Source organism: Electrona antarctica (genome assembly GCF_951216825.1).
Source record: "Electrona antarctica genome assembly, chromosome: 19".
NCBI lineage: Eukaryota > Metazoa > Chordata > Actinopteri > Myctophiformes > Myctophidae > Electrona > Electrona antarctica.
The window spans coordinates 36,617,541-36,645,431 of record NC_136800.1 but is presented as its reverse complement, the minus strand read 5'-3'; the positions used below and the strand labels follow the sequence as shown (position 1 = coordinate 36,645,431).

At 41.1% G+C, this 27,891-nt stretch overlaps 2 protein-coding genes across 4 annotated transcripts in view; both read right to left on the bottom strand.

The window, feature by feature from the left end:
* Positions 1-4,907, bottom strand: part of LOC306943926 (extended synaptotagmin-2-B-like) — a gene marked incomplete at its 3' end in the record, with an annotated part of 74,120 nt that extends 69,213 nt beyond the window's left edge. For all 3 annotated transcript variants that reach the window (XM_079530464.1, XM_079530465.1, XM_079530466.1), the window contains exons 1-2: positions 4,617-4,907; positions 3,940-4,333 (exon numbers count right to left, since the gene is read on the bottom strand). In XM_079530464.1, the coding sequence (XP_079386590.1) occupies positions 3,940-4,326 (387 nt within the window). In that variant the 5' untranslated portion in view covers positions 4,327-4,333; positions 4,617-4,907. The remainder of the gene's footprint in view (positions 1-3,939; positions 4,334-4,616) is intronic.
* Positions 4,908-5,286: 379 nt separating this feature from the next.
* LOC306943139 (macrophage mannose receptor 1-like) lies at positions 5,287-27,891 on the bottom strand (the record flags this gene model as incomplete). The annotated part of the gene is made up of 31 exons (XM_079529341.1): positions 5,287-6,628; positions 6,744-6,770; positions 6,875-7,033; positions 7,427-7,543; positions 9,466-9,636; positions 11,344-11,509; positions 11,927-12,159; positions 12,898-13,009; positions 13,141-13,167; positions 13,765-13,809; positions 13,946-13,996; positions 14,131-14,264; positions 14,548-14,653; positions 15,834-15,976; positions 16,847-16,947; positions 17,079-17,140; positions 17,339-17,502; positions 17,860-17,898; positions 18,272-18,425; positions 18,956-19,028; positions 19,170-19,294; positions 19,806-20,005; positions 20,722-20,870; positions 21,503-21,618; positions 23,282-23,395; positions 24,972-25,126; positions 25,481-25,657; positions 25,754-25,891; positions 26,181-26,270; positions 26,828-26,983; positions 27,843-27,891. The coding sequence occupies 31 exons, from the start codon at positions 27,889-27,891 to the stop codon at positions 6,375-6,377; spliced, it is 3,807 nt and encodes a 1,268-aa protein (XP_079385467.1). The 3' UTR covers positions 5,287-6,374.

The window sequence follows — 27,891 nt, the reverse complement described above, 5'->3', positions numbered from 1 at the left end:
CCTTTAATTCTATATATGTTGAAATGTCACAAAGCATGTTCTACAGTGCATGCCGGCACATAACCAAATCCAGCAAAATGAGAACCAGCAATGTAGGCTATGACAGCTTGCGACATACAAGTCTAGGGCCATGGCTTGTCGTCGGAGAAAAGGCATGACAGGTATGTGAGAGGCATCCGTTAGGGATACCCCTTCATTCCACCCCAAACCAACTTCATGCTGTGACACAGGAAACCAAAACACAGGCTAGTTGCACAAGGAGAAGAAATAGGCTATAGTCAGTACAAATTAGCTAAACAAAAACAAAGCAACCTTGTATTTGATCCACTTTATTTAAAAGGATTCAAATTAATTCGGGAATCTATCATTCCACCTAGCAATTGAAGATATTAAATTATCGAACACTTTGGCTCACGACCTGGAATCAACAGTCACACCTGGTCATCGACTATACAATACTCGGTGTTCCTTTGAACTGAGTTCAACTGACCCAAATGTGGCCTGGACCTAAACCTAAAGACCAAACAATTTCAGTAGTGTTTCTTCATTGTCTCTGTAACATCTGTGTTGTACCGAAGAAACAAAACAAACAAAAAACAGCTGGAAACGTATAAACTCACTGCTGCGATGGATGCTTTAGTTTAAATGGAACCTCACAGGTCTGTAACTCTGAATGTGCATTTGTACACTCTCAGAGTTAAAGTGAATTATTATTTTCAGTGAATTATACAGTGTAGATAGAAAAGGGGGGAAAAAAACGACTTAATGGATATCGTACTGGAGTAAGAAATAGGTTGAGAAATTCACTGCACACTGAACTATGATATATATATATATCATAGTAGCGTTAACGCGAGACTCGTATCGCGCGATAAAAGAAATATCGCCGTTAATCAATTCTCAAAATTGGGTCTGGGAGCTGGGTCTGCAGCAGCCAGGAGGCGGGCTGTGTGTGCGCGTGCGTGTGTGCGCATGTGTGTGCGTGTGGGGCGCGTTCGGAAATAGCGCACTGAGCCCACTGTGCAATGCAAACTAATAGGCGAGTGCACTCCGGTGTGGTATTTCCGAACGCGCCCACAGGAGGCGGAGTGGAGCACGGTCGGAGACTGCACGGAGACGGAGTCAGACAGTCAGTGCACTCGTCCCTGACTTGTAGTCTGTGAGAGGGACGGTAAACAGCAACGCCAACAAAAAGTTCTACTTACTAGAAAAGAAAGAGGCAGCGATGGAGCCATAAGTCCATATCCATATTCCATATCCAGGCAGCAGCCACAGGCTCCTGGTCTAAACCTGTTCACAAGGACTTACTTCTGGACATTATTTAGGTAGCGCACACATATTTTCAATGCCTTCGGCAGAGTTCAAATGAGCCATTTTAATCGCGATTAACTCCACGATTGCAGTGCGATTAATCGCGATTAAAAAAATTAATCTATGCCCACCACTAATATATATATATATATATATATATATATATATATATATATACATACACATCACAGATTCACAATACAAGGATGTAAATAGATTCATTGTTAAACTATAACAGGTAAACTATAAGAGGGGATGCAGCTGGTTGCAGAATTATTCCCCACTGTCCCACACGGAAAGCATAGTCATACACAATAAACTGTAGTTTCAGCACTCCTATTTAGCTTATGCAAATGAACCCCCTTCTCCCGTCTGGAATCATGCACCTAGTGCAGTTAACGGTTGTCAGCAGGTACCATGTACTGTACTATGACATCAGTACTGGCCTGTACCCATGAGCCCGTCATTCACGTCATTTTGCACTGTACTTGCCAAAATGTGAAGAAGGCAATTTATTGGACGGCTCTCGGTTTATGTGAAGGAAAGACATACACAGGCACATGCAGAGATTTGCACAATTTATAGATAGATGCACCAATCCTGGTATACACCCCTACAGCTGATTCATCTGGTTGATCAACTGAAATAAATAGGAGATATTCTGTCACCTGCTCGGTTTTGAACCTCACTTTCCTTTGTAGTGTACTGTATATGGTGGCTGACCCCTTTGGCTGACCTTTACGTAACCCGTACTCTGACAGCAATGTGACACCATGCACACAAGAGACAAGAGTTCGTGCTGGAATGAAATCAGTGGACAGGGCACTACGACAGCTACATTTTACTCTTTTGATGAGTCAGTCAGTGCGCTAGGGGTACACATAATGTGAGTTATTTTTGCCTTTATGGTTCACCAATACTATATCTCAACTTAGAATGACAATGCGAGACATATTTCATGACAAAGAAAAATGTAAAACATGTTTCAACTTGCTATTGCCTATATAATTTTGTAAAATAACATAACAGGTAAGAATTTCCTGGCAGTTATTTGTAACCGACTTATTTCAAAAGTATTTCAGGCTCAGTTTTGGAACAAAATGTATGCCCACCAAAAGTCAAAACAAAGGATAGAAGTGGTAGGTCTCTCATGAGTCATGAATAGTAGCCAGTGGAGCTTCTGTAGTGTTGCCAATGCAGATCCACTATTCTGGCCTCAGCTGCACATGGAACATTTTACCACTAACATTACACCACTCAGGGAAATCATAGGGCACTGCTACAGTACATTCCTGTGATTTGGCTGGATGCTAGCTGAGAACGAATGTAGGGGAACTGACATGTGTTTTAATTTCTTTCTTTCATAGCTCTTGGGGAATTTAGGGGACATACAGTCTCTCCGGACTAGAAAAAGTACTGTACTGTACTGTACTGTACTGTACTGTACTGTACTGTACTGTACTGTACTGTACTGTACTGTACTGTACTGGCACACCCAAAATCACCATATATACAGTTAATATGTGCGTGTGTTTGTGTGTGTGTTAGGTTGCGCACAGGTGGTGAAAAACAACCATGCTGTTTTCGTGCTCAGACGCACCCAGCCAGCCACCCACCCACACACTTAAAAAAACCAATGTCAAAACAATGTGCAGCTTAAGTTTACACAGTATGACATTGCAAGAAATAAAATCATGCAAATTATACGCTTAATTCTATCACATCTTCCGTTAGTGTTTTGTTAGATGTTTATGTCACTATGAATGAGTAGTTTTGTTTGAATAAATATTTTCAAAGCCCTGCATGTAAGGCGTACAGATGATGACACACACTAAAGCCATTCATTGTGTCACTGTCTGTCACTCACTTCAACTTCCTTCCTGGCTTACAGTAGAGTGGAGCATTGCAATAAATAATTTGGTTGTCATGATATAAGTGGATAAATATCACAGTAAAAAGTCAACAAAGTCCTGCTACAGTCTGACAAACCTGTCATGAATAGTTCCTGTCACTAGTGTCAGCAATACTGCCCTTGATAGCACCTACGTGCTACAGTACAGTCAGTGTCTTCTACCCAAAACGTTGACCTGTGTAGCATCCCACTGCCCCACTGAAACTGAAACCCATCGGTTTGCGTTATAATTAAACACATTAACCACGGCGACATTTGCACAATTTTCAAATATATCCTTGTTTAAATAGCTAATCTACACTACAAGCTCGAGCTTGTTGATCTGCTATGTTTGAAACATTTTGAAACATGGTGTGATCACACTCCCCCCCCCCCCGCCCCCCCCTTCTTTCCCCCCCCCCCCCGCCCCCCCCTTCTTTCCCCTCACTGTATATATTTCTTTTCCCTTTTTACCTCCTTTTTGATGAATTCCTGTTCTGTCTATAGAAGTGTCTATTTGTACGTCTCTAAATGTTTTGATGATTTGAACATGGTGGACCCTGTTGGAAACAAGTGTAATGCTTAATTGGGTCGTCCACTCACAGTTAACAGCCTTTGTATTGAGTTTGTGCTTGAAATGTACTGTAATTCTGCAAACTGTTAATAAATTCTTCAATCAATCAATCAAACAGCTGCAACAGAATCCTGGCCCTATAGCTACAACAGACTTGACTTACCCATGGTGGCAACTCTGAGGTGGCCACACTTTGCTTCACAACCTTATCCTCGTGCTGCAGGAACGCCAACGCACGGTTTATCCTGTTGTCTTTATAGCCGTGGTTCTTCCGCCAGTAGAAGAACAGCCCGAGTCCCACCAACACCCAGCTGAAGCTGAACTCGAAGTATCCCAGCACGTAGATCGGGAAGATGATGGCGAACGTCTTGGCGAATTTAATCCACATTTGGGAGATCTCCGCGAGGGACGACTGCGGCTCTTCGTCCTCCAGGTCCATGGGGGACAGCGGCACCGACGGGGTGGTGCTGACCGGACTGACGGGCGGTGTGGTGGTGGGTCCATTCCCCAGTCTGGACCCAGCTGCTCCTTGCGCTCTGCTGCTACTCATTTCCACTCTGGAAAATAAGTTTCGGAACAGACATCAAACAAGGCGACATACGCGGCACGCCAGTATGTTGTTTACAGCCTGGGAAAGTAAGTGTCGTCTTTTTCCCCGCACCGGGGCCCGGGGTGGGGGTCTGGTCTGTCTTGTAACAAAATTATTATTTTATGCATCTCACTGGTGAACAACAGTCTGATTCAAAAGCACTAGAGCCCAGCGAGACGAAACCAAAACCACAACAAGCGCGACTTTCGTTACTAGTTTCACCTTTTACGCACAGAAAAACAGCAACTCACCCTTCGTATGTCGTATCACCTGCGACATCCGCACAAGATTAAAATTGAAATAAAAAAATGAAGGCGTCTAGTAGCGCTTTTCAGTCCACTTCACTTCATGGCGTCTATTTCAGCTAGTATATTCTGTAGCGTAGACTAATCTCTTCCTAGAACACATCCTGCTCTGCCAGGGGCTCTCCCTGTCTCTCTCACACCGCCTCACACGCACGCACACACGCATCCAAGCCTTCAGGCTCGGCCCCTTCTCCCAGTCTACAGGAAACTGTCATCGCGTTCACTAGAGGCAGAGAGGCTGACTAGAGGGTACTTTCAAAAGAGGATTCAATGCGTCATCTTGTGGTGGATGTGTGGTAGAACAGCTATTCTCAGGACCCCCAGTTATAAATACTGTCCGCAGTGGCCCGGTACGGAGGGGTACATGACTGAGAGGTCGTTATGACCTATTTTTGAGATTTTGAAGTTGATTATCTTTGCCCTTGAAGCTTCAGAAGATGACCATCATCATCCATCATCATTCCATCATCTGAGAATGTTTTTTTTTACATCTGAAACATTTTCTAAATATGAATTCTTTGTGTTTTTTGGATTTGGCATAGCCAATTTCATATAACTAAAGTGTGCATTTTCCGGCAGTGAAAGCTACGGACTGAGGTTAAAATGGGTCTGTTTGGATGTGGTATGGTCAATTTGGTTAACCCATCTGGTCTGACCTGGTCTGAGTGGGGATATTTCCTACCTAACTCCAAAATGTTTTTAGGAAATGAAAAATATAAATTTTTAAGAAAATCAAGGTTCAAGGTTGTACTTTATTGAAGATCTTGTGTATACAGGTACATACGATTTGGCTCCCTTTAGACAATGCAGCAGCATAGACAATAACAACAGTAGAATAGTAATGAAAAAGAAATAACTAACATGTAAAACTATTAAAGAAAGGCAGAGTGCTAAAAAAGAGCAAGGAGAGAAAGAAAAAAAAGATTCAAGAGCATGGGTAATGAAGAAAACCTTATATTTTTGCAAATGCAATACTGTCTGTGGCAGTCTGCCTCATCAAAATAGGTATTGGGACTTTATTGTCAATTACTTGCATGAGAGGGGGAGAGGTAGTGGAGTTAAGAGGTTTTGTCCAAAGCCAACACACAGACGTAAGGGGTATTCAATAGCATTGATTTATGGGGGGGGGCAAAACAATCTAAAACCTCAAAAATGGAGTTTCCTCCTGACAGTGAAGTTATGCAAAAGACGGTTAAGTCTCATAAATAGATTTTTACAATGTATCCTATTTACACTTAATGCATCAATAGTAATTACATGTAAATCTAATTGTTTCTAACCACATAAAAAGCTTTCAAAAAGATTTCAATCCAACATTAAAATTAACACATCAGTGTCACCTTAGTTGAAAATTCACACCCACATTGTTTTACACACTTTGAATGTGAAACATACTTGTAGGGCTTGTAAATATTTATGTTTAATTCGTTTTCACCTTACCTGTATGTTTACATTTCTAAGACATTCAGAATTTAATGTCTGGGACTCACCTCCCATGAGTTAACTATCAATTGCATACAGACAAGTGAAATGTATGTGGAAGGAAATGTATACTATTAATTATATTGATCATATTAAATTATGATTTTATATAATGGCACAGCAGAGTGTTCAATAATCACTAGGCTGTACAAATGCAAACACCAATGACTACCATCACTATAGATACAATGTGTCTCATTACATCGTGCGAGGATTTGCCATTCACAAAGTTATAATAGGCTCTGGGTTCTCCACCTCTGCCTTCTCTATCAGCTTGTTGGTGTCTGTCACGTCAGGCTGGGAGTGCTCACGGTTGAAGTAGAGTGGATTGTCAAAGGTAGGCAAGGGACGGCCAGACTTCTTATAGAGGAGGAAAGCAGTGACCGCTAGGACTGAGAGCACCGTTAATACCAGCACCACTACCAAAGCTGAGTGGATACGATGGCTTTGGTGAGTTCCCTCTTGTTTATGAGCAGCTGCACATTCAAAGGACCAAAATAAGCAATGCATAATTAGTCAAATAATCTGTAAAACAAATTATCAGGAATTAAACTATAAAGATTCCACTGTGAATCCATAAATTAATCTTACCAACTGTCGTCAACTGGTCCGGCATCTCTGGTAGAGGAGAATGGAAAATATGAATCGGATAACAAACACTGATAAGGAATCCAGTCACAGTATTTTGCTGCAGCAAAGTAATAGTGGTTTGCTGGTCTTACCTTTGGGGGCTTCACAGATATAGGCCCTGTCGAACTTTCCATCCATACTCCTCCACATGCTATCATCAGAACGAATCTCTCCATAATGGTCATGATCTGGCATATATCGAGCCCAGTTCACGTAGTCCATAGGTGTCTCATCCAGCCACATCCACTTCCCTGCATAGAAAGAATAAGTCTATATATGTCCTCTTGGGTAACACTTTCTATGAAACCGTGTGTGTATAATGCATTATAATCATAATTTAAATGTATTATAATCTTATAACACGGCATAATTATAGTTATACTCAAAATGCTTTATAACAATAATCCCATAATCACACATTATACAGCATTTTATAATGCATTAGTATGTTTATAAATCATTATATGGATGTGGGCTTTATAGAAAGTGTTACCCTTTTCTCCTTCCATAATCAAGACTATTGGTAATGTATATACACAGTATGTATTTGCTTTGATTTAGTATTTACAGTACATTAATGATTTAACCATGACAGTGAATTGTTGATCGTCTTTGTTATGGTGAAGAAGACAGTGTAACTGTACCTTTGTTAGTTTTGTACAGGCCTATCCAGAAGCTCCTGTGGCTGTCTTTAAGCATTTTCACATTGCTTTCAATGAAACTCTGCTCAGCAGGATCCTCGATGCTGGCTAGTTCCGCACCTTCACAACACAAAATACAGAACATTAAAACTAGAAAAGTGCATTCCCCGACCCCAGAGAGCAGATTTCCGCCAGGCCAGGTTGCCTACCCAAGGCTGTGGCACTTATAGGGCAAGCCGTAAGGACTGGAGGAAGCTTCATGGTGAGAAATAGTTTGCACGACAGACGGTGCAACTTTACATGTTTGTTGGTGCCCCCCAACTTGTCCAGACTAGTCAAAGACTACTTAAAACTCTCATATTGCAACAGACTAGCATTTCTTATCTGCACAAAGACAGTCTGCTGATGAAAGATTATTTTCCACCATGCAAATTGCAGAAAGCGCTGGTTTGCAGTTTTGCCAGGTCTGCTTATTATAAGCGACTTTGGTCTAGTTGTCCTGTAACATAGCTTAATATTCATAGTTGCCCGTTGCTTTATAGTTTGGGCTTATTTCTGAAGTGTAGTTGCTTATTTGGGCTTGCTTTCATGATTCATGTAAAAAATAGCTGATGTAATAGGGCTCAAGTAGTGAAACTGGTTGCTTCTTTTGGATTTGTTTTCATAGACCTGGTCGTTGTGTTTCACTCACAGAATCTGGCAACACGCTTCACACCAAAACAAACAAAGATAGCATAATTTTCGCTAGTCTTGCTTTGGAGTTGATTTGGAAATGAAATGAAATCTATATTTACCCAGGGTATCTGGGCTAAGCTCAAGAACTTGTTTCCAGCCAGGCCCTGCTCATAGAACACATTTCATCGTAGTGGTTCAATGCCTTGTTCAAGGGCACTTCAGCGGTGGTAATTTTAACGTGTCGGACGGCTGATTCGAACTAGGAACCTTCCGGTATCAAGACCGCGCCGCTATCCGTTCGGCCACCGCTGCCACTGAGACTGGAGTTAATTGATTGTATTATATTAATTGAGAGTTGATATTCACCCACTACACCAGTAGTCAGCCCTGAAACATGACGAACAGACTAAAGTCCACTCTACAGTGGAGTAAAGTAATTTACCCCCCTCATCACTACAACATGGATAGCGTCGCTCCCGACATCGGCAACCGACCGGACATGTTCGGTTCTTCATCATCAACGGGTTCCAGCCAAGGGGCCAGTGAGGCACTCCAACGTTGAAGCACTGGGCCCTAGTGGTAAGAGGAGGGACTACAGGCGGACCCGTGGATTCATGACCGGGAAACCCCGTGCAGCTGGGCTTTAACATTGAGCGCTCGGTTGCACTTCCGCATTGGACCACCAAAATTTGGTGGTCCAATGCGGAAGTAGACTGAGCAACTTCCACTGACAGATCAGTCTCTATCCTTCTTTATACTCTATGGTTCCGGCGCGTCGATAAGGCGATATGGGCGGCAAGCGATGGGAGCTTCTCGTCGGGAGTCTCCTGCCAACACGCTTGCGACTCTTTCAAACTGGCCGACAGCCGACCGTCGGTGCAATGTGGAGGTAGCTTAAGTGCTGTTGTTAGGTTCATATAGACTCTATATGAACCTAACAACTACAGAGCGTCGCAGTCCTGCCTCCCCTACCAGGGCCCAGGAAATGATTCCCCGTTCATTTTCCTCATAGACATTTCAAAAAGTATTTATTTAAAGACCTTTTCCCAGGTCATCTCCCGTCTCCATATACAGTATAAAGATCCCTGCCCCCCCTGCCACCCTTAGATCTCCATATATGGAGCTGACCTGTCCTGACATGTTGATCTGACCTCATCGAACCCTGTACACTCAAGACACGCTCCATATATGGCCAGACCTCATCAAACCCTGTACACTCAAGTCTTACTGGTGTGTGTGTGTGTGTGTGTGTGTGTGTGTGTGTGTGTGTGTGTGTGTGTGTGTGTGTGTGTGTGTGTGTGTGTGTGGTGTGTGTGTGTGTGTGTGTGTGTGTGTGTGTGTGTGTGTGTAAGAGAATGTAGTCTTACCCTTTATTTTACAGCTAGAAGCTGCCTTTGCCCACTCGGTTTCATGTGTCACGAACAGGTAGCAACTATCCCTAAACGGCATCCAGTAAATATTATCTGAATATGGCATAGTCACGGCGTCAGGGCAGACACCCGGGTATTGCTCAGTCGACACAGTCGGTGGTGGCATGTCTGTAGTTGGGAGAAATTGCAATGACCAAATTAACATGAAAATAAATCACAAAACAAGACACTATTCATACGATTAAATTCAGAATGCCTGAGGACACTGGCAAACTATATACAGTATGGCATTTTTCTTTAAACTCTTGAAATAAAGGTAAAGAAATGAAAGAGTTTTCATGGTGATAAATATATACTACATTATTCCCATTGATCCATTCGGCTGCTGTGTTAAAGATGGAGTGCCACCATTTTTGTATTTTTCCAGTTTTTCACATGTCTATGAGGTGACAGTACTTCATTAGACACCCTGGAGTCGTTTTTATGTGCAATGGTGTATTAACTTTGTATTTAGGGTTTCTTCCTGGAGGCTGAACCCTTGACAGTCAAACAGGCCAATGAAATAACCAGTAATATATAGTGACATCACACTATCAGCCCCTCCCCTAACCCCTCCCCCTTTATCATACAACTACAGCTGTGGGTGCGGCTTCAGTTCAGGTGGATCACCACCCATGACCACCCACCAGGCAAACCAGGCATACTTAATGAACTGGTGGGTGTGTCCACATAAAAGCATGATTTTAACAAATACTGTACACTTTTTGGAAAAAGTTCTTCCTCCTATAATAATTCCTGATGATCATGTTTTAGGTTGGAAAAAAATCGTGGCACTCCATCTTTAAGTGGTCAGATGGGTGAGGCTGTGTTAAGTGGTCAGATGGGGAGGCGTGAATGCCTTCTGTATGTTCAAGTGGGCCTTGGTCCAGAAAAGGCTGAGAACCACTAGATTAGGCCTGGTATTTCCTGTTTGGAGATTCAATGGGCTGGTCTGATATTTGACTTTGATCCAATATTAAAACATCTGTGCCATATGAACCAAATGTGTAATTGATACAACCCAATGTGGGGACAAATGACTATATTGTTTACTGTGGAGATGAATGCACACATTAATCTTTATTTATTCTGGTGTACTAAATTGCTTAAGTCAGGGGTAGGCAACCTGCGGCTCTAGAGCCACATGTGGCCCTTATAGGCCCTCTCCCGTGGCTCCCATGTGGCCCTTATAGGCCCTCTCCCGTGGCTCCCATGTGGCCCTTATAGGCCCTCTCCCGTGGCTCCCCATGTGGCCCTTATAGGCCCTCTCCCGTGGCTCCCCATGTGGCCCTTATAGGCCCTCTCCCGTGGCTCCCCATGTGGCCCTTATAGGCCCTCTCCCGTGGCTCCCAGTTGCTACGGCAAAGAAGTATGAAAAGGAATAATAGGTTTTCTTTTTCTTGTCTTTTCTTTTTTTACATTTAATTATTATTGAATTTGTAGTAGGCATAAAGTTATTCTTTCATTTTGATATTGCAAAACAATGTTGCCTATACACCAGAATCAAATTTAATGAAGGAAAATAGAAGAATAGAAGAATGTATTCATTAATTGACAATGATAAGACATCTTTGTTTGTTTTCACCACCAATGCTGCTGGCTTACTGGTATAGTATACTTGATATGCTTTGAGAAATTAGCAAACAATACAATGTAATATTGAAAGACCAGAAAAACAAATACTTAAAGTTTGCTTTATTAAAGCAAACATATTTTGCGACTCCAGATAGAATTGTATTTGGGCCAAAAATGGCTCTTCTGATAATAAAGGTTGCCTACCCCTGGTTTAAGTCATGACTTGATGATGATGTAATCCAGCTACTATAATTGTCATACCTGTGGTCTTCATACAGACACTATTCATGGTTTGATTGCACAGAGCAGTCTTCCATTTTCCATCCACGTCCACATACACACAGGGCTGGCCTCTGCTTGGCTCGTTTCGTGCCCAGTAGGTTGTGATCAGGTGCCAACCATCAATGAACCTGAAGTAACCTCCAGTCTGAAAGCAGGGATGGTTCATTTAAAAATGTACAAATCAATCAATCAATCAGTCTGCCTGTCTGTCTTCTGTACACACGCACGGCGCGCGCGCACGCACGCGCGCACACACACACACACACACACACACACACACACACACACACACACACACACACACACACACACACACACACACACACACACACACACTTTTTTTGATTTGATTTTGATTTGAGTATACATGTAGTGTACACTAACCCTATTTTTTTCTTGCCTACAACCATTATTAATAATTTCAAGAATTATCAAAATAAATCACAAGAATCACAATAAACAAAGCTATAGTTCCAGATTCAGTTCAGTGGTGATGTATAAAGTGGTTAAACTGATGTTTATGTCAACACATTGTGCTGGGGGACCCCCCACAAACATGTACCTCCTTTGAATTGAGACCAATCCATAAAGGTGTTTGGAGATTCAGAGCTTGCAGTTCCACGTAGGCTTGTGACCAGTCATTCCGAATGCTAGCCAGTTGAGCACCATCAGCCTCACAAAGCTTCTTAGCCTGATCCCAGGTCACATTCTGAGTCAGAATCTTTATAGAGTCATTACTCAGTTTGACATAGTAATCAGGAGTCATTGGTTCTGCATCAACTGGGAAGCGTTGCTCTGTGGAAAATTATAGTGGACAGTCGTTTTGACCATAATACAGTATTTGCACGTGTACATAGTACATGTTAAATCAATTCTTTCTCATTTACATTCCAGGGACAGAAAGATAGAATCATTCAGCTCTAGCATTTAAAGTCATTGCGTTTTGGAAATAGGCCTACTTCAGTGACAAAACAACTACTATATTTATTAGCATTGCACTCTTCGTGAACAATGCTTCAATGTCGGACAATGTTGAGGACAATGTTAATTATGTACATGTTGATTGTAAATGTTAAATGTACAGTGGTGAAAGTACATTTACTTGGGTACTGTACTTAAGTATCTTTCTTGATTTAATAGGCATATGTGTACTGTGTAGCCTACTTTACTTGAGTATTTGTATTTTTGGATACTTTACCACTACCTTTCAAAGACAAATATTGTACTTTTGACTTGGACAAAGTGCATTATCAATTAACCACTTAAAGACATATTTCACATAGGCAATATAATAATGCAAGGCATATATTAAAACATGTAATGTAATTTTGTAATTTGAAAGCAAGTACTCAAAGAAATTTCAATTACTAATTTGACAGAGCAACCTTCCCTTTGTAGTTGAGTAATATCTGTGCAGGATTATCTATAGTTTGACTCAAGTATTGGGGTTGAGTCAGGGTTGTCCACCACTCTTGTTTCTGACCAGTAAGGTCACATACTGTATTAGGGTATATGGTCAGAAGTTTAGCTCACCCACATCCCTCATGCAGACATATCCATTGGTGTCATTGCAGGACTTTATTTTCCATTTCCCAAACTCCTGGTTTGCAAGTTCACTGCTCAACGAAACACACTGACCCTTATTCTGGAAAGATTGCAAGCAAAACAGGATTAAACAACGTTAAAATCACTTTGCCACTCACTCACTCACTCACTCACTCACTCACTCACTCACTCACTCACGAGCATTTATAGATAGATGTTAGAACATATTACCTCCTCAGAACCGTGTGATAGAATAATCTGAAATTAAGAAGAATCAGAATTTGCATTTTAAGTAATATGAATGTACATTACTGGTATATGTATGTTGTTTTTAGTGAGATTTATTAAATATTTTTAAATGATGTATTGTGATGTGATTTGTTTCTGTTATATAAAATATATATATTTTTTATTTTGTTTGTTTAAAGCTCTATATTCCCTAACAGGGGTCTCCTCATCTCTCCAGCTCTTTAATAAACGGAAAATACATCTTCGGGTCGGGATGCTAATTTTATCCAATTAGGAGAGAGAACTCCACAAAGATAATTCATCAGCTTCAATGCCATAGTGTTCCAGTTCCAATTTTGTCTGCTCATTTTCTGTCCTGGTGGATGGATAAAATTGTTATCCTGGCCTGACAGTGTATTTTAGTTTACTAAGGATCTGGAGGGATGGGGAGACTCTGAACAAACAACATTACTGAACAAACACTCAGTGATCACAATAGATGTATTTAACACTTATTTTAACAAAAATGATAACACTTACACCACCTTTAAATACTGTACTAGATTACACTGCACATTGTTATTTGAGTATAATTCAAGCGTTACAATTGAAATTCATGTTTATTACCTCGTCAGTGTCATACATTGTATGAAGGTAGTGTCGACGGAATTCCTAAATGAAAAATCAGATAGACAGTTATATATGAATGTATTAATATTGGTACATATTCATCACACTGCCCTTAGTTAGTTAGAATAACTTATTTAGAACCATTACAATTAAAAAAATCCTGTTGGAACATAATTACCATATAATTCCGTCGATGTTGAGAGAGGGACATTGGGACTCGACGGGGTGGCTAAAATGAAGAATCGGAAAGTCAATCTTAATTATTATTATTATTATTTTGTATGATACTTTATGTCTAAGAAATGGATTTGTAGTCAGCATAAGAACTCAATTGCTTAAAACAGATCTCAATACTCTACTCACAGAGATGGGACGCATGTTTGTGTATCGCTTTGGACGCCCATCAGTCCAGTAAAATCCAATGCCGCTTATACTGTTCAAACCAATCCAAAGATCTGAAGCTGCTGCTGCTGTTGCCATTTGGCTGGCCAGAAATACTACAAAAAAATGATTTGGAGAGTCTCACGTGAATGCAGCTGGTTTTATACTGGGTTGGTAAACCTTTTTTGGTGACCAGTATGAATAGGCCTTAAAACCCCTTTACCAAAGAATGATAATTATGTAAATTAATCAAAAATACATCAAATGTTTCCTGAATATACATTTATTTAATATAACATTGCAACTAAACAGGGACATTGTTCAATGGATGGACATATAGGCGTGCACGCGCGTGTGTGTGTGTGAAATCTTTCATTGACAAAAGGAAATATGACATACCTTGCTCATGCCTTGACATAATGGAGACTAAATTCCCTTTCTTATTTTTACATTGTGCCCTTGCAGCAGTCCATGTGTCCTTCCGGTCGGTAATGATTTGGTAGCACTATGAGTATGACATATTAAAATAATGTTAACTTTCTGTTTCTGAGAGATGAATAGCCAATATCCTTACAAAGTAATATTATATCCCCATTTATGGAGTTGCTACAACTGTAGTTCAGGAGGGAAGACCAAGCCACAACCAGTGGTGCACAGTAACCAAGTACATTTACTTGAGAACTGTATTTATTTGTGGATACTTGAATTTTACTCCACAACATTTCAAAGAGAAATATTGTACTTTTGAAATATTGTACTTTTGACTCGAGGAAAGGGAAAAAGTACATTTTGAATTAACCCCCATTTTTTAAATATAGTGAAAATCGCAAATCTACAAGCTCACAGTGAGCCGCAATGTAAAGCGTTCTGAGCTTATAGATCTGCTATTTTCAAGATTGAATGGGGTTTGAGGTGGAACCATCTGGAAAGGTTACTAAAGCCTAATATATACTCTGTTGTACGACGGACCGACGGCTACTTGCCAAAAATCTACAAAATCTACATGACATGTATATCATGTCATTATCATGTCAGTATCATGTCATTATCATGTCAGTATCATGTCAGTACCATGACAGTATCATGACAGTATCATGTTTCATGTCAGTATTGTGAAGAAGAAAGCAAAAGCAAGTACTCTGTAGAGTATTTCCATGTCATAATGTCACGGCTGCACGGTTCTGGAAGATACAAACTGTAGAAAAGAATACCAGCACTCACGTAGTATCCTGGAAGGATTTAAGCTTTATTATGTTTCCCCCCAGCAGCAAACAACAGTGTGGACGTTTCGGGCCGAAATGTCCACACTGTTGTTTGCTGCTGGATTAAAGCTTCAATCCTTCCAGGATACTACGTGAGTGCTGGTATTCTTTTCTACAGCCATGTCAGTATTGTGTCATTATCATGTCAGTATCATGTCAGTATTGCGTCATTATGTCAGTATCATGTCAGTATTGCGTCATTATGTCAGTATCATGTCAGTATTGTGTCATTATCATGTCAGTATCATGTCAGTATTGTATCATTATCATATCAGCATCATGTCAGTATTATAGTCAGTATCATATATCCATGCCCATGAAGCATGGGTGGGCCGTCAACACTTTTGAGATTTTCAAGTAGGCCCCGGTCCAGAAATGGTTGCGAACCACTGCTCTATATATTCCTTAACAAAGACCTCTCACCTTTGAGCCAAATGGGGTCCACTGTGATGGGCAGCCACCTTTAGGAGCCACAGTGGGGGCTACAGTTGTGTTGACAGGGGGTGAGGCGCTGCGTTTGCAAATGAAACGGTGCTCAAGACCACAATTGTAATCATGCCAGAAACCTGTGAATACATTGAAGAGAAAGGGGTTAATTGTTTCATTTCTGAATTTGTAGCCTATACAACAAACAAAATACTGTACACAGGACATGTGCAGCTGCTGGGATTGCATATAGGCCTACTTATTTCTTGGTTTCATCATAGACGCCATGAAGCAGCGCTTAGCAGCCGCTTCAATCGCACACAACATGACACCTGCACAAATAGCCTACGAGTAGGGCAACCAAATGGTCAGCTACGTCCCTGACTACCAGCTAGCCTAAAGGCCTATTCATAGTCTGGATTTTCGGTGGTGAGGTGACCACCGCTCCGGTGGTGAGCTGACCACCGGAGCTGAAATAACGTTGAGCGGTGGTGAGTAAAAACAGAGAGAAGGGCTGGAGCGGTGGCGGTGGTTTGCTCTTCACCGCGGCTCGTGACGTCATGTTGTAGTTCGGTGGTCACCTAACCACCGAAAATCCAGACTATGTATGAGCCTTAAGCCTACCAATTTTATTTATTTTACAGCAGTTTTTACTTGAATGTATTGTTCTTGTAACTGAGTGAGGAAAAAGTAACTGAGTGTCAGACTCAGTCAGAAATTAAAAAGGTTTTGTACATGTTGTCTTGGATTTACCTTTGTGTGTTCACAACATTCAGTTGATAAAACCTTTACAATAAGCTTTTTTAAGAAATGTACTTTCATGCCACAAGACTGGAGTAGATCGTGATGAAATCCTATATGTATTGAATTGAGAATCATTTTGAATAGAGAATCGTTTTGAATCTGGAAAGAAATGCTTTTGGATTGAGAATCGAGTTGAATCGGAATCGGAATCGAATTGAATCGTGGGACACCCAAAGATTCACAGCCCTAATGCTGAATGTCCTCACCATTATTGTAGTTCATGAAAACACAGTTCTCATCACTGTTACGAAAATCTGGTTGATTCTCATCCCACCTCGTAAACACTGCTGGAGATCCATCCAGCCACCTTAGAGAACAACACCATCACGTCTGTAGGTTAGTCTACACTCAATAATACTATAATATTACTATACTAATACTATATTTTGATTATTGTTGTCAAATTTGCAGGCAGTATGTAATACATAACACACTTACTCATATGAGCCATCAAGGTCCACTTTCAAACCTATGTAATATCTACTATAACCTCTGGATATCTGTAGACACAAACGGACACACACACGCACGCGCACGTACACACAGACAGACAGACACACAGACACACACACACACGCACACACACACCGTCATTACGGCAGAACTTCTTATTACTGTCATACGAATGAATTGCATCCAGTGCCATGATTGCTAAGTACTGTAAGTAACTAAGTAAGTAATGTAATGTTGTTGCCAACCTGTTTCCACAGAAATGTATTTTCAGCTTCACTGTTGATGGTGACCAAGTCACCATGTTTCTGTTGACAGTAATGGCGGGCATCTTCCATTGCCATAGAAAACGGACTCATTTTATATTGATTCCCTTGCCAAACAAGCCAGCCATCCGCAGTTTCATTGAAGTCTGAAAAGGGTTGAGAAATGTTATGAATTAAGTCTGTGCACATCGCCAGAGCAGTCTTTTTTCATTAATATTCTTCATCAATTTGTGATTCCACTGATCCAAAGCCCATTCATTTTTACCATAGCAGCCTGGTAAAATGAATGAGCTTTGGATTGATAGAACCACATAATGGTTATGCTATGCCCTATTCTAACCTTACTGTACAACTTATTTTGTATATTTCTAGTCTTACGTGTTTCATGGCTATGACAACTGAATCCCCCGCGATCAAGTTCTATTAATTAAAAACATTAATGTCAAACTAATTGTTAGCTGATAGTATCTACTGTACATAATAGTTATGTAATGGAGACTTACCTTTGGCAGGGATACTGGGGGGTGGCATTGGAGTGACTCCTGTGAAGACACAGACCAGAGGCCAATATGATCAATAACACCATAATACTGCACAGTCATAGATGTTTTGCTGTCAGTATCAGGGTTCAGGTGCCAGTGATCACTATTAAATACTGTATCATCTTTCTCTACTTGAACTTGCATGCAAAAGTTTGATTATGTGATTATGTTATTTTTTTCATACTTCTTTGCCCAGACTAATTTCCCTTTTATTTATTTCTTTCTTTCTTTCTTTCTTTCTTTCTTGGAACACAGTTTGTATTTTAAGTAATTAAAAACAAGATGGGGTCTAAAGATTGTGTGGATCTTGGACTTCAGGGTCCAGTGACACACGCACGCACACGCACGCACGCACATAGGAGAACAATCTTACCTGCACGTATCTGGCACAGCCAATCATTGTAACTCGCACAGTGTACGTTTTTCCACGACCCTGCCTCATCCCATTGGGACATTCCGAATTCAACGCATGATTGAGAATTATTTGGGTTGTTTGGCTGTCCACGCATCCAGTGTAAGAAATTTACCTGTGAAGAAAAACAAATGGCACAATTATCTATTTGCTGTCTATTTGAAGGGGTATAGGAAAGATTTTTCCGTCCGGTGAAAACAGTCCCTTTCTGGCCAAAAAAATAAAAGGTACATATTATACGTGTGGTGGGGGGCTCAGAGTGCGTCCACTAAGGAAAGTAAGCTTTCTAATTACACAACCCGTCTTTGTATTGGTGAGTAGGTAAAACGTACGTTCTTTATATTCCCGCTACAGAAGAGAGGCTGCATTTCATGCGAGAGCTAGACGCGATCGGTCCCATAGGCTTAATGCAGGGCAGAATTAGCATTAGGGATGATGACATCATGAGACCATGCATGGTCGAGGTCAGGGATGAGGACATACACATACGGGCGAGCACATGCAACTGTTCAGAAAGCTGTGGGAGTGCCCCATTCGCCCGTACGTACTATACGTACGCCACTAAACTATTTGTCCCGTAAATATGTTTTTGAGGAGTAAAAAATAAAAACATGACAATTGAGTTGTCCAACATTTTCAACTCACAGCTGAATCATCAGTCCAGACAAAACCAGTGGTTTGGTCAGGAGCATTGAGGCCAATCCAGGCTCTCCCGTAGCTGTGGTGATTAAAAAAAGAAAAGCAAATGAAAAGCAGTGAGCATTTCCCAGATTTGGTCATTATATTATGTGTTGAAAAGCAACATACAGTATTTAAAACATCCTGAGAACTGGTTCTGAAGCTGTGTCTCAGGTCTTACCGTGTACGTGACGTTTTTGTTATGTCTCCTCTACTGTGGAGGCTGAGTAGATCTCCTCCGATGGCCCTGCAGTAGTCTCTGGATTCATGCCAGGTCTTCTCACCAGAACGTGGTCCTGTAAAGAACTGAGACACAAACAAGAAGAAGTCACTATCATGATGATCCAGTGCTACAATAAGATAGTATAGCTAATGCTACAGTGCGAGTACATCCGGACGCAGGTCAAGTACGTGGGCTTAGGTCTTTTAATTCCTTTTTATTAAACTTTAAGTCTAATTGAGTTGGATTACAAAATCTCTTACTTGAGTGATCCCTGGCTAAATGTATGTGAATGAAGCCTTTTGCTGCATTTACACAGGCAGATGCAAAGATAGTCTACCATGCATTGTCAATGGAAGCCAGCGACATGAAGATACAAAGCTACAAATTGAAGCTGAGCTGGGTTCAACTTCTAGATGCAAAGCTACAAAACTACAACTGTAGCTGCAATGGCACACGTCACTACGGACGCACGCTTGATGACGTCAACGACCATGTGAGCAACAGATATACAAAGCGACAGATCGACAAATTATGCTGTGATCTTTGCATCTTTTGCATCTGCCCATGTGAAGCATTTCACTTCCTGCGTTCTACCTTGTAGCAGAAGTGTCTGGTAGCCACAGGCGTCCAGCCTTCAGTACAGTTGATCGGGGTTGGAGTGGGCGGGGGCGGGGTTATGACCCCCCCTTCTGCCAGATGTTTGCAGATGTACTTCTCTTTATTAGTGCAGGGCAGGATGTCCCAGAGCCCGGAAAAAATCCCAGTCAGCATGGCAACACAACCCTGCTGGTGGCCTAAAATAAAATAAATACATATTAATAACTAGAACTGCACTCTGTCGAGTGCCTACTTGCTTGTTGCACCCTAGTGCGCAAGCAGAGCGTGCAAGTACTGGTATAACTGGCTCTCAATGGCGACATAATAAAGATATGTTTCAGTGTCGGGTGGATTAAAGGAAATGCCTCTATGTATATGTAATTTGTAAGTTGATTAGCGGTTTACTGTGGTTACTTGGGCACGCTCTGCTTGCGCAAGTAATAACGTTTATCTGTCAAAATCATTGAATAAAGAAAATTAAAATCAATGAATTATTAGAAATCACACCTGTGTGAAATGAGGGGCGCTCTAATCATCGTACATCATCATCAAGAATGGTGGTATATAGAGTATTATGTCTTTTGTTTTAAATGCACTTGAGCTGGATTGCAAATCAATTTCGTTGTCTTGTACAATGACAATAAAGATATTCTGAGATATTCTGAGATGACAAAAACACTTCCGCAGTTCTTTATATAATACCTGATACCTGATGAAGGTCGTTTAGACCGAAACGTTGTCATCTAATAAAACTACTGCTCTATAAGTGAAAGACAGTGTGCGGGACCTTTTCTTCACAATATAAAGAACTGCGGTAAGTATTTTTGCCATTTCTTTGATACATTTTATTTTCCAGCATTTCATTTTGGAATTCAATTAAAAGTTACGGAAATATTCTTTCTCCATACAGTACCTGGCATCAGTGCATTCCAGTGAGTAAATCTCACAGTTGCTTTGTTGCTCCACTCAAAACTATCAATATTTCTCTGGTTTGAGAGACCCAGCCAGAAATACTTCTCTGGTCTCATCCCCACCAGGCTGATAAGGAATGCATTATCCACTCTAGAAACATGTAGAGAAATCAACAGGATGTGAACACGTGAAGGCAATAAAAGTACATACATTATTATATAACCAGTAAGGCGACCTGAGGGTGAGAAGCGACCTCGCACTAAAGGGTGAGGTCGCAAACAACAGAGCTTCTTAAAATGGCACAGTTGAGAAGCAGGAGTTAAACTATTAATCTGGTGTCAGTGAGGTCAGATGTAGATTTGCTGTAAGGCTCCATATATACAGATGTAGGTGATGATCCAGTCTTCTCCATGTATGGCTATCCAGGGTTTGATGAGGTCAGTGTTGTGATCTTCATATGGAGATCCAGGTGATGATAGTCACCTGATAGGCGTGATGTCACGAGGCGTGATGGACTGACAACCATATATGGAGATCTAAGGGTCTCCATGATGTCACGAGGCGTGACCATATATGGAGGCATGATGTCACGAGGTGTGACCATATTATGGAGGCATGATGTAACGAGGCGTGACCATATATGGAGGCGTGATGTCACGAGGCGTGACCATATGGACCAACAACCTAACAGGAAATGCAGGTTTTCACGGTCGCAATGTAAATCACAGTAAGACCTGTGATTTCCTGAGGTTGATCACGTTAAAGTGAAAAAACGTTCTCACCCATTTGAAACATCCACCAAGTATGAGCCTGAGCTCGTGCATTCGGCTTTGGCTTCATCAAACGTCTTTGTCACAGAACCCACCAAGTAGCAGTAGGAACCATGTCTTTTCCAACCCTGTAACACAGGCAATATATAAATAGGGTTAAATAAGTGCCACTGACTGTTAATAGCACTATATAGTCTGATAGTAATCATTGCTATAGTATAGTGCAGGGGTTCTCAACCCGTGGGTCGCGACCCCTCGGGGGGTCGCCAAATTATTTTAGGGGGTCCCCAAATTATTTAAAAAAAAAAAAAAAAAAAAGATATATATATTTTTTTTTTCACGATTTTTCAAAAATAGCAGACCTACAAGCTCGTAGCGCGCCACTCGGTGGCGCGCTACGAGCTTGTAGATCTGCTATTTTTCAATAGCTAAATTATAACAATGCTTAAAACACCAAAAGGGGTTCCCGCCCAAAATGGTTTAAGGTTATTGTAGCAGTCAATTTATATTGGGGGTCGGGAGGGGGTGGGGCGGGGGTCCCGAGACATTGCCAAAGCCTTTCCAGGGGGTCCCCGGCCAAAAACGTTGAGAACCCCTGCTATAGTATAGTGGTGGCAGTGGTGGACATTTTGTGGTGCCACAGATACCGAAAGCCCATTCATTTTTCCCATAGAGATTTCCCACAATATCAATCTAAAATATGTTAAGCCATCCAGGATCCTGGTTAATCATGACCAGAGAACATTTTATTCTGTGTCATTAAAAAAAAACGTCAAAAAAAAGGGTATTTATTAAATATAGTATAGGCCTACCGAATAATTTAATTAAATATTCAAATATTTTTTGACATTGTCAGCATTAGACTAATTGAAATAGGTTACATGAGCAAGACAGTAATTGTAGTCACTCATTCCTGCATGCCTCTACAAAATCCTTCCGCAAAAGCCATTACTATTTAACCCAATTGGACAAAAAACGTTATAAACTTTTCTTTCTGCAGCCGGAAAGAGAAAATAGCCTGATCTACTCCATGACATAGATATAATTTACTATATAGATCCATTATTTTATGGTGGGTGGCTGGGTGTGTCTGGAAGCAACCGACAAGTGATCTAACCTTAATGGTAGAAAGATGCTACAGACAATGCATAGGTTAGCCACTGGAACCATAGCATCCTCAGGGGGGAACATAATAGCAGAAAATAACATGTTGGCTATTTTCCACAAAGACATTTTAGTGGTGCCCATGGGAATAAAAATATGGTCAGAGTTTAAGTGCATGGTTGTGTGAGGTGTAGTTAAGTCTAATATTATACTGTACAACACTGGCCTTGCGATGTGAGAGGCATTCTAATGAAAGCTATCTATATGACCACTGAAGTGAACACATCCACATTACTGAAGTGCCCTTGAACAAGGCATTGAACCACTACGATGAAATGTTCTATGAGCAGGGCCTGGCTGGAAACAAGTTCTTGAGCTTAGCCCAGATACCCTGGGTAAATATAGTAATCATTTCATTTAATTTCATTTACCTGTAACTGCAGTGGCCACTGGCAATTTTATAATAAAGGTCAGTTTAACCATGACAATGTCACTGGCATGCCACGCACGCAGCTCATAGTTAAAGTGTAGATTGCACAGTTCCTATAATTACTGTTTTCTCATTGTCTTTGTCATATTGCTATTAGAAATAATGATTGCCCTGGTCATTATCGCCCTGGTAGGCCTATTTAAATTCCAGTGATAATTTGAATGTGTCTGTAATAACAAAAATAATGAAACACTCACAGGCTTGCAGCCTACATTCTGCTCCACTTCATCTTCGGTGGGTTTGGTAGCACTTGGTTTACTACACATAAACCCATGTTTCTCCTCACATGAGCGGTCTGCCCAGTTCCCCTTCTGCACGGTACAAAAGTTACAAAGGTCACTATAGTGATATTACAGTCAGTGTTGTTTTCGTCGACTAATACTATGACGAAAAATGTTCGTCGACTACCTTTTTTCACTGATGAAAACTACATAAAACTAAATAAAAACTAAGCCATGACGACTAAAACGATGACTAAATATACTGATAATTTCGTCAACAAATAAAAACTAGACTAAAATGCTAGGAAGGGACTAGTGGACAAGAGATCCAGTATAAGTCATTTTACACTTGGTTGCATGCTGAAAATAGCAGATCTACAAGCTCACAACGCGTCGCTCTGCGACGCGTTGTGAGCTTGTAGATCGGCTATTAACAGTCATTACGACGGCATCAAGGCCCGCCAAAATACATTTTGTTCGACTAAATCAACTGTAGATTTAGTCGACTAAAATCTCATGATATTTAGTCGACTAAAACTAGACTAACACTAAAACATTCCAGGTGACTAAAATGTGACTAAGACTAAATGCAAACTATTCAAGAGACTAATGACTAAAACTAAAATCTAAATGTACTGCCAAAAACAACACTGATTACAGTACAACAAAATATCTCTAGCTGGGTGTTTTTCAGCATAACAATGCCACTGCACACAATCAGTGCAATATAGCCTACAATATGCAAATGTTTACATGTTCTCCTCACACTAGAAAATTAATGTAAAATATCAGTAAAGTTGCCATCTAAAAAATATAGCTGTTATACATACTAGACTGGTGCCCGGGTGTAGAGCACAGAGTCGGTAACGATGGAAGTTGAAGATCCATGCCCCACCCGTTGTACCAGTGTCAGAGTACCCGTTCCACCCATCTGTCTGTGTCCCTTTTATGCCCATATATGGAGATTTCTGTATCTGTCTCTCTGTGTTCCTTTATTCCGATATATGGAGTTCTGTATCAGGCATGCCCAAATATGTGTGAGTGTTGTGATGTCAGAAGGAGCCTGGGCAGGGGCCCTATCCAGAGCTCGGGCAGGGTCCTTTTGTGGCGGTTCTGGACAACCCATGGGTCCCTACTGACTCAACATCGGGCACTGTACTCCCTGCAGGGGTGTGGAACGTGTGTGTCGAATTTGAAGTTGGTGTGGTGAACGGTTCTCGAGTTACGTGCATTATAGACGTACACACGTACAGACGTACTGTGTGTACTGTACAGACAGAGAGAGACGTGGTGCATTGATAGATCGATATAAAAATGTGTACAGTTGGAGGCCATCGATATTGTCCTTTTCTTTTTGCTGAGGTTTGCGTGATCTGCGCAAAAGGACAGTTAACCCATTTTGGGCGGGAACCCCTTTTGGTGTTTTAAACATTATGTTATAATTTAGCTATTGAAAAATAGCAGATCTACAAGCTCATAGCGCGCCACCCAGTGGCGCGCTACGAGCTTGTAGGTCTGCTATTTTTGAAAAATCGTGAAAATGTTTATTTCAGAAAACTGGAGGATTTAGAAGGATTTTTTTTAAATTTTGAGGTCAGGCCTAAATGGGTCAAATGATAAGGGACAATATCGGTGGCACCCAACTGTACATTTATGCTCATATTACCTCTCCCCGCATTAGAACACAGTCCTCTGTGTCACCAGAGGTACTCGGCTCCCCAAACTCCCAGCTGGTGTATGTGACAGTGGAGTGGTCGGTCCAGTCAAATAGTCTCTCAGTCTTCCTGTCGTTCAGACCGATCCACAGCTCGTCACTGCTGGCTACACACATGGAGACAGTGGGATACAGAATTCCAGGTGTTGGTTAAACCCATTTAAACCTGTTTTTTTTTTTAAATCCCTTTCATGCTGGTTTACTACTTCTGTCTTATGCCTCTTATTTTGCAAACCCAGTTTTTTAAAGGTGCTATATAAATGTATTATTATTATTATTATTATTATTATTATTATTATTATTATTATTATTATTATTATTATTATTATTATTATTATTATTATTATTATTATCGTTTTTTTATTTGGATTTTATTTTTCCTATTTTTCCCCATACAAACACAGATCCACATATTTACAATCTGTAAAAAATAAAAAATAAACTGTGGCCATCATGTATACCGTATCCAAGTTGAGAGATGACGAAGCTGTGGTCCTCTATGTTATGAACACTGGCCAGGTCTCCTCCTTCTTTGCGGCACTCAGTATTAGCATCGGACCAAGTTTTCTTTTCACGGTGAAGATGGAAGCATTGACCATTGTAGGGAGTCCAAGGGCTTGAACAGTGACCTGTCTCAACTGATCAGAAATGAATAGTAAATAGATAGAATAACAATAATTGCAAACAAACAATTACAGCAAAGAAGAATAGAATAATTTTCTTCTGTACCGTACCTTCAGTAGGCCGTGGCAAGGATCCTCCTTTTTGACAGATGTAGCCTAGCTTCTTGCTGCAGACAGCACTTTTCCAGTTGGACTGTGCTCCAGAGTCTATCACTGCACAGGCGTGTCCTGGATCAGGAAGTGGATTCTCTGAAAACAAACCAAACAAAACCATCCATTTATTTCAGGGTTTTTTGACTCACAAACATTTGTATCTTTGCACACAGTTCAGAAAGGCCCTACAGTTGTCTTCCACAGACCTCAAAATTAGCCACATCAGAGGCGTGCGATTCACTCCCTCGAGGGAATGTACAATATTAAAAATGGTGGGTAAGTAAGGCTGAGCCACAATCAGTCCACGCCACTGCTGCGGCCATGCACTGCACAGGTAAGTGATACTAGGGAATGGAAGAAATGTTGCAGGTTAAGGAACACTTACCAGAATCCCACTGTAGATAGCGGAATGGCTTCCCATCTGCCCATCCCCAGCCATGGTCTGGGTTCAGGTTCAGTCCAGTCCAGAGAATATAATTCTCTGACCCTAACAATGCTGCGTGTGTGTGTGTGTGTGTGTGTGTGTGTGTGTGTGTGTGTGTGTGTGTGTGTGTGTGTGTGTGTGTGTGTGTGTGTGTGTGTGTGTGTGTGGTGAGAGAAGAGAAGAGAAAATGTTTGCAAATCTTTTAATATACCAGTATATATTTTTTAAGCGAACATTTTTAACTACAATCTTTGCTTCTCAAATTACAAATGCATATCATGGCCTGGGCCATGGCTCAGTGGTCCAGGCACCTTGGCTGGTAATCCAGTCTGGCAGTGTGCCGCGGGTTCGACTCCCGATCCCGACGGCCTTTACTGCATGTCTTCCCCCCCATCTCTCTCCCCATTTCCTGTCAGCCTACTGTCTGTCCCTCCATAAAATATATAAAATAAAGGCGAAAGCCACAAAAAACAAACAAATGCATATCATTTTGGGGGTCCTTGACATGAAAAGGTTTGAAACCCACTGGTAGGATATACAGGGTGGTACTACTATACCTGTGATATATGCCTGCTCATGGTAGGATATACAGGGTGGTACTACTATACCTGTGACATATGCCTGCTCATGGGGGTCGGTGATACTGAGGAGGGAGGCTCCCTGCTGCTTACAGCTGGTTTGAGCCTGAAACCAACTCAGAGCTGATTGCCTGTTGACCTGGTAGGACACTCCAGTTACAGGGTGCTTCTTCCAATTATCTGTGGCTGAGAAACACCAATACAGGAATAGGACAAATCAACACAAACATCTACCTGCAATTGTACTTTAAGGCTATAAGTTTAATGAGTAAAAATAGTAGAATTCTGAAATTAAACTCTTGACATTTTGACGTTTTGGATTGGAACAGTCAGTGTGCTACAGACAAGATACCACAGGTTTCCTCACAAGTAGCTGGATTATTTCTTTGCGAAGAATATTTTTATATATTTTATATAGACAGACTATTGTTTGCAAAAATTATACTGTGTACTGTCAATAACATGGTAATATATAACAGAGTACACAACTCTGATGGTAGCCTTCATAGCAACCAAAGGTATGGTACCCCCATATCTTGCAAGTCTGATCGGACCCTACAAACCCTCCTGCACGCTCAGATCAGCCGACGCAGGGAGGCTGGAACTACCTTCGCTAAAAACGCCGGGACAACGCTCCACACGTCCCAAACTCTTCTCCCTGGCCTTCTGGCTCCAAAACTATGGAATGCACTTCCCATTGCAATCAGAACTGCAGACTCACTCCCAAACATCCGCCGTAGTCTGAAAACCCACCTCTTCAGACTCTATCTTAGCCCGTAGCACTTGCCATAGTACTTGCCCTAGCCTCGACGACCTTACAGGCGTATGCATAGGCTCAATTTATGTAACTTAGCATTACGCATAGTTTTATTATATAGATAATATTCCATGTATTACCATGTTTGTTCTTGCTTACTGTAAATTGCTCTGGATTAAGAGTGTCTGCTAAATGCCTAAATTGTAAATTGGTAACCAATGATAATACTCACACATGGATGGACAGTAGCCCCAGAGTTCATGTTCAAATCTTGCTTCAACTGCACACCATTTGCGCTTTGAACGGGAGCTGGTGACGCAGTCTGAATGCCATTCAT